At 31.2% G+C, this 8,391-nt stretch overlaps 1 protein-coding gene across 3 annotated transcripts in view; it reads right to left on the reverse strand.

The window, feature by feature from the left end:
- CYLC2 (cylicin 2) overlaps positions 1 to 8,109 on the reverse strand; it is a 30,713-nt gene extending 22,604 nt beyond the window's left edge. For all 3 annotated transcript variants that reach the window (XR_008626661.1, XR_008626662.1, XM_055117793.1), the window contains exons 1-2: positions 8,037 to 8,109; positions 4,967 to 5,070 (exon numbers count right to left, since the gene is read on the reverse strand). Coding sequence is in view for 1 of the 3 variants with exons in the window: in XM_055117793.1 (XP_054973768.1) it covers positions 4,967 to 4,983 (17 nt within the window). In the remaining 2 variants the exon portion in view is untranslated. The remainder of the gene's footprint in view (positions 1 to 4,966; positions 5,071 to 8,036) is intronic.
- Between the last annotated feature and the right edge of the window lie 282 nt (positions 8,110 to 8,391).

Below are 8,391 nucleotides of genomic sequence, written 5' to 3' on the forward strand. Positions count from 1 at the left end.
CAAAATAGATTTTCAAAATAGAATGATCTGTTAATTTCTTCTATAATTTCTAGGACATATTATTTAATCACCCAGCAATTGAATTTGAAATCAATAATAAAATTATCTAGACAATATATAAATATTTGAAAATTAAACAGCTCCTTTTAAAGAACCAGTGGTCCAAAAGGGATCACAATGAAAACCTATTTAAAAAGAAGCAACTGAACAATAAGATAATTATGAAAATGATAGAATACTGCTTAAAAGTTCATAGAGAATAACTTACAGTTTTAATATTTTATATTATAAAAAATGTTTAAAATCAATGTTTTACATCTCTCCATTGAAACTAGGAAAACAATATAAGAAAGAAGTAGAGGAGGAGTAAGTATGTTTTAACTCATTTTCAAGGCTAGTATAAATAACCCAAATCCTTTTGAGGTCAATACTAAAAATGCATATTACAGATGAATATCCCGCATTATTATAGACACATAATTTCTTAAAATTTAAAAAATCATACTGGCAAACATATAAAATTGCTAATACATCATGACCATCTGGTTTACTTTCCAGAATATGAGGTTGGTTTGACCCAAAATCAACCAATGCAATCATTCCAATTGACAAAATAAATAAGAAAAATCATCTGATCATTTCAGTATATGCAGAAGAATTTTTGAAAGAAAGTAATATGCATTCATAATTAAAAAGTCAGAGAAAACCAGCAATAGAGAACATAGTCCACAGATTGATAGAATACATCTAGATAATGCCTATTTTTAAAATCAAACTTATTGGAGGAATATTGACTGTCTTTCCTTAAAAATCAGAAACAAGGCAAAGATAAACCTACTGTATCTATTCAGCATTTAAATCCAGATCCTATTTTGTTTCATAAAGCAATGAAAGCACTAAGATTGAAAAGGAAGAAGTAAAATTGTCTTTATTTGTAGAGGATACAATTGGGTAAATATGATATCCAGTGACATCTATAATAATAACTGTTAAAGCTGCCAATCAAATGTAATAAGTTTATATGATACAGAGTTTAATGAACTATACTTGTTTAATGATTATATGATAAATAGTTTAAATGAACTATATTTCTATACACCAGCAAAATTAGAAGATAAAAATTTAGGAAAATTAATTAAAACTTGAAATAACACAAAAGCAAATTATACAGAAACAAGTTATTAAAGTACATATAAAAGCTGCGTAAGTGAATTAAAACTTTTCCTCTAGGAAATAAAGAAAAGGAGGAAAACAAAAGTCCACAGAAAGACTTAGACAAAAATGTTCATAGCAATTTTATTCACAATAACCTCAAACTAAAAGCAACTCAAGTGTCCATCAACAAAGGAATGGATAAACTAAGTGTGCTATATAAATGTAATGGAATACTTCTTAGCAATCGAAAGGAATAAATTACTTATATGTGCAATATAGAAACTTTAATGAATATAAAGGAATATTATATTGAAAGAAAAAGTTCAGAAATACTAGCACATACACAATATAATTTTATTGTATTCACTTCAAAAATAAGCAAGACTCTATAGGGTAACTGAACAGCCATTGGTTGGAGAAAAGCAAGTTGGATTGACTGGAATCTGTCATTATGTATCTTTTTTGGGTGATCAAAGTTTTCTATATATTTCTTAGTGTTTATGAGATTAGAGTTAGTGACAGTTCAATACATTTTAACCTCTTGCATTTTTAGTAAGAATCATTTATAGGAACCCAAACAGCAATAAACCAAATACCCTTGCCCTTACTGACTATGCAAATGTGTGTGATAAGCAATTAAAGCAATTTGATCTTTTGGATTTGATAGCACTTTCCCACTCTTTAAGTCTGGCTCTGCTGGTGAGAGCATCTCTTTCCTTTCCTTTCTGGTACCGTCAAGTAATTATCTAGGTCAGGGTGCATTTGCATTCAATTTTTGACATTCTTATTAAAAAAACTTACAAACTGTCTTATTGAAAATAAACTGTTAGTATATCCCTTATTTTTATTTTGAGATATATTTATATGAATGTAAATGTATTTTCACAATTTTAAATTAAATCCATAAGATCTAATTTAATGACTTAACCTAAGAAGAGGGAAAAATGATTATTAAGTCAAAAGGTTGTTGTTGTTTTTTAATAGGACTAATGCTTAAATTAAATTAAAGTGTCTGGATATATATAAGGAAACACAGTAATTAAGGCCTCATATTTACCAAGATAAAATGGAATGTAGAAGCTAAAATTCCACCTTCACTTCAAGCTTATATATTCAGTCACTTCAAAATCATTTTCAGTAACTGTGCATGTTCTGAGGTAAAGAAGGTTTCCCATTGTCAACAATGTAGAATATAATGTATTTGCAACTTTGAAAAGAAAACTAGGATTAAGTTTTCTGAAATAAAAAGTAGACAAGCAAGAGACATGGGGGACTTTATTTCTTAAGAGAAAAATCTATTTCTATTCTACCACCACAAAAAATTTTTTCAGGGGTAAACATTTAACCAAGTTTGTTTTTCTGATTATTTTTCCTTTTAGTCTGGATTATATTTTAATCTAAATACAAAATCCACCCATCTTTAATCTTGCCTGTAACTGTATCTCTGCTTAGATGTGTTTTAAAAATATATAGTGGATTCAAAGTCAAAGGATTTAAATGATATATCTTCCCCAGTTACATGTGAGTTGTTCATAGACCTCCTGATTGTATGCATATTGCCAGATATCTTGCCAGTAGACTAGATTTTTGGAATCTGCATCAGCTGCAGGGAAAAGAAGACCATAAAAGACATGGTAGAAAGTTTTCTAGTAGCTGACTGCAGCCTGAGCTACTCTTCTTGTATTTGCTAGAGGAGTCTCTGTGTAAAGGCAAGGTCAACTGCCCCAGGATTACTGTCTTGCTGAGGAATGGCTCTGTGTGTAGTAAGATTCTCTGTCTTTCTCTAGCATTTTCTGAAGCAGTGTTTCTTAGCATGGGTTATTTCGAACTCCTTGCCCAGAGAACATTTTGCAATGTCTGAAGACATTTTCCTTGTCACAATTGTCTATGTGTATGTGCGTGTGATGATACTAGCATCTAGTTGGTAGAGACCAGGGGTACTGTTAAAAATATTATAATGCATCTTACAATGGACAGAATGCTGGATCTCCCCTACCCCCAGCACCTACTAATCCTCTATTCCAACAAAAAGTTTTCTAGACTACGATGTGAGTGGTGCCAGGATTTATAAAACCTTTTCTACATCAAGGTGAATCCCTAGACCAGGATAGTAAGAGACGACTTTAGTAATGCTACTCAATAGAGAGAAAAACATAAAATATACATTAGATACGAGATTGGGAAGCTAATATTGGAATTTTAAATGTTCATATATTTAGATACCCTATCTCACACCAAATTTTTGTGATAACCTCTCCTACCTGTTTCAGAAATCTTAGTTCTATTCAACATTATAAATGGGCTGAGTTGACGAACACAACCTAAATTTGAGGCCAAGGCCAGAAGTGATGAAACTATTAAATGGTATAGTTGAGGTTTGGATAGAGCAAAGGTATTAGAGAAGGAATAAGTGGGAAAGGAAAAACTGAGTTCAAACAGAAAAATTTTCTTTATCACATACAAGTTGATAGCCATAGGCACAGAAATGTTAAGTCCAAAACTAAGGCTCTGCCATTCTTAGAAGAATTCAGTGAAAAGACAAATGGAGTCGAAAATTAATTTTCTGCATCTTAAATTTTGTGTGTTCAATGAATTGGGAGCTGTCACTTGAACTCAAAGAAATATGCTAATTTGTTATTAAGAATTTTTATGTGTGCTTTTCTGGCTAATGGTGAGGCCATTTGATTATGATTTCTATCAGTTTCCTCCTACAAAAACCAGAATGTTTTGGGATTACACTAGAATAACACCATAGAAAATAGCCATAAGACCAAAAAGAGGTTTCTAACCATTGTGGTCAAGTTCTCTGAAAGCTATTTGATGCTCATGATAACAATAATACCATCGATATTTTGCAGTGCTTATATATTTGAAAGTAATTAAAATACAGTGTAATTCTGCCATGTTAGGTGCCAGAACATAGATTTTTGCATAGTAGGCATCAATTTACTCAGCTTCTAAAGTAATCATGACAAATGCATTTAAACCTTTACCAAAAATTATACTTTAATCATTGTTTTATAACAAAATGGGCACCAGTATCTATGGAAAGCCTATTTTATTTTTAATATTCATGTTTTATCTTTCCTTTAACAATACTGCTAAATTAAGGCCCATCCATACTTTATATTACGAAACTCCATTCCTTCACCTTTGTTGCATGCCCTCTGTGAAAGGGTTTACAGAATTGAAACGTGCTCTTTACCTACCTTATTTTGACACAGAATAAATTAAGCTTAAGTAAACTACTGTCATATAACTTACTTCTCATGTCTGGATTATCTGCTTTACGTTACAAAGTACTTCCACATACTCAATATTTTGCAAGAGGGATACCATTAGGATTCAGTTGGTCACATTTGGATAGAGCTGCCCCACTTTTTACTAAAGGTTAACACTGCGATATAATGCCTCCTCTAAAATTCAGTCACACTCATCAGTCACTATTACATACACAAAAATTATTCTGAGAAATTTCCAAGTGGTTCCCTGACTGAAAATCTGAATTATTTTATTTTATATTACTCAAAATGCAATGTGATAAAAAAATCAAGTAAGACTAGCAGTAAAAAAACAAACAAAAAAGACTTATCCAAAGCCAGGTATCTATTTTACTGAAATGCATGCACTAGCTATATCTTAAATCAAAAAAATCTATTATGTTGCTTGAGAATCTTTGTCTGCTTAAATGCATTATCTTTTGCTTATGAATGGCATCATAATAATATAATAAACATCTCTTCATACTAAAGAAGTTAAATGTAAAGCCAATGAATATTTCAGTTATTTTAAAACATAAAATTTGACTTACAATCTTGGGAGAGACATTTTCCCCTTATGACTTGCCAGGACTTAAGTATTGTTAAGTTCAAACTGGTGATGTTGAAAGGTGACATCATAAAGAAGCCTAGAGCACTTGGAATTAAAGGGGCAAAACAAAAGGAGACACTTGTGTTTTTATGTTCTCTAAAATTCTAAGATTAATATTTACTTTCACTTATTACTGACTAAATCTATCTAGGAGTTTTAAAATTAATCAATTGATTTTACACTTTAATAAAATATTGGTTTTATTTTTTTCATGTAATTGTAACTTATTGACTGATATGGAAAAAAGGTAAGTCTAAACATTTATCTGTGAGGATCAGCTGTAATCCTAAATTCCCTTTCATTCCTGTAACTTTTGTTAAATCAATGCATAACTTTACATGTCTTTCTCTCATCTTAAACGTATTGTTTTCTCATACATATAATATTTTTAACAAAGCTATATGCTTTTTAAACTTATAAATATATGCGTTAGTACATTTTTATTAAACTCATAATCTTACCCCACTAATAAATGAATACTAGTACTATATAGAGGCATTTAAACATGTTGCTCTTATTTAGCTCTTTTTAAAATAGCTATTTTTTGTCTTAAGAAATAATTTTATTAAATATAAGCTTCTATAAGAGGTAAACTACAGAAATATTAGTAGTTTGACTCAAAGTTTCTAGCTGATCTTACACAATGATAAATTATAGAGGCATTGGAGCTGGGATGGGAGCCTTTCCATAATTTAGATTTCTGTGATCTGATTACTTCACTATCTGACTTAATGAGAATATCTACTGAAGTTTTCCTGAAAAGTGATAGTTTAATAAGTAAAGTATAATGTCTAATTCTATAATATTTTGTTGAGCATTTTATAGTCTATAGTGGCTTTTGAAAATATTAATCTCTAATGCATTTACTCTATCATCATACGTTAAAATCTAAATAATGACTGGGCAACAGTCAATACTTGCCTTCTGCATTATCATCTCTTTAATTAATCTCTTATTGTCATTCTTAATTAAATGTGTATGATCTAGTAATATCTTAGCCAATGACATTTTTATAATGAGCATGTGTCAGTCTTCTATTGCTACATAGCAAATTATTACAAATTTAAGACATAAAACAATACTCATTTTTCATCTCATAATTTTATAATTCAAAAGCTTAGGCAGGTTTAACTAGGTCTTCTGCTTAGTGTCTCACAAGACTGAAATCAAATTGTCAGCTGAACTGTGTCTTACCTGGAGACTCAAAGAAAGAATCAGTGCCTAAGCACATTTCAGCTGGTGGAATTTAATTCCTTGTGGCTGTAGTTCTGATATCTCTGTTTTCTTCCTTGCTGTCAGCTATGAGCTGCTTTCTGTGCTTAGAAACTGCCTAAGTTCCTTCTCAAATACCTCCCCCTACATCTTCAAACCTGAAATATTTCATGGAGTCCTCATAGTTAAATCAGTCTTATCTTTTTTCAGCCTTCCTAACCACTATCAGTTGAGGAAAACCTTTGTTTCCTAAAGGGCTCAAATGGTTAGATTCAAGCAACCTAGATAATGTATTTAACTTAAGGATCAATCGTACTTCATAATGTAGCATATAATGGGAATGCTATCTCCTGTTATTCACAAATTCTGCCCACACTCTGAAGGAATGGTTGTTGGGAGCCTTAAAATTTTGCCTACAACATATCAAATGTTAAGACTAAAAGTCTACTATAGAATATGAGGATTAATAGAAATATATCAAAATATACCATCCATATATTTATATATATCAGCCATATAAATATATATATAATATCTTTAGATATTGCCAATGTCTATCCAGCATCAGCACTATAACCATATATTAATGTTTTTGTGGTTGTTTTTAAGCTTAGAAATCATGTCTTCAAACATAAATATTCTACTTTATAAATGTGTATATATACATATTTTTAGGGTTTTAAAGATTATACAGTTATTTGTATACATTAACTCATTTTTTCTCTAATAACAATGTAAAGGTTAGGGGAGGTTGTCCTTGAACAAGATGTATTTCCTAAGAGTTTGCAATATGTTATTAACTCAGAAACATGGCTTATAATTTCATCCTTAAAATCAATATATATAATTGTAGATTCTTCAAGCTTGTAATAATTTCAGTGAATCTGTGTTTCACATATTTATGTAGCATGTGCATATATAATGTGTCTATATGTATGATTTGTATATCTACTTATTAATCTATCTTTCTATTCATGTATCATCAATTTATCTCCCTCTTCGTTTCACAAAAGATTTAAGACAATAAAAAGGGTGTATAAATGTAGAAATCACCTTATTAAATGCATTCTAAGACATTTTACACAGTATAATACTTTGTATCATTTCCAAAAGTTTTATTTATTATTTACATGTAATAATTGTACATATGTATGGGGTACAGTTGTGGGTTTTCAGTGCATGTATATATTGTATAATAATCAAACCAGGGTAATTAGCATGTTCGTCACTTTAAACATTTATTATTTGTGGTGATCACATTTGTATTAGTCCATGCTTGTGTTGCTATAAAGAAATATCTGAGACTGAGTAATTTATAGAGAAAAGAGTTTTAATTGGCTCACAGTTCTGCAGGCTGTACAGGAAGCATGATACTGGAATCTGTTTGGATTCTGAGGAGTCCTCAGAAAACTTGAAGTCATGGTGGAAGGCAAAGGGGGAGCAGGCATGTCCCACGGCCAGAGCAGGAGCAACAGGTCGTGGGGGTGTGGGTACTACACACTTTAAAACAATCAGATCTCACGAGAACTCACTCGCTATCATGAGACCAGCACCAGGGGGATGGTGCTAAACTATCTGAGAAATCCACTTCCATGTCCAGTTACCTCCCACCAAACCCCACCTATAACACTGAGGATTACAATTCAACATGAGCTTCAGTGGAGACACAGATCCAAACCACATCAACATTCAAATATTTTCTTCTAACTATCTTAAAATATGTAATACAGTATTATTTGCTATAGTCACCCCGCTGTGTAATAGAACACCATAACTTATTTTCATGTATAACTTTGTACCTATTGACCAACTTCTCCCATATCTCCCTTTCGCTATTCTCCCCAGCCTCTGGTAACCATTATTCTACTCCTCACTTCTGTGAGATCATCTTGTGTTAGATTCCACAAATGAGTGACATCATTCAGAGTTTATATTTCTGTGCCTGGTTTATTTCTCTTGGCAAAATGTCATCCAGGTTCATGCATGTTATTATAACAAGATGAGATTTCCCTGTGTTTTATGGCGAATAGTATTACTATTTGAGGCTTAATGGAAATATATCTGCCTCATATATATAATTTTTATGATATCTTAAGATCTTGCCAATGTCTATCCAGCTTCAACACTACAATAACACAGAAGTATTTTGTGGTT

This window comes from Pan paniscus, chromosome 11 (assembly GCF_029289425.2).
Source record: "Pan paniscus chromosome 11, NHGRI_mPanPan1-v2.0_pri, whole genome shotgun sequence".
NCBI lineage: Eukaryota > Metazoa > Chordata > Mammalia > Primates > Hominidae > Pan > Pan paniscus.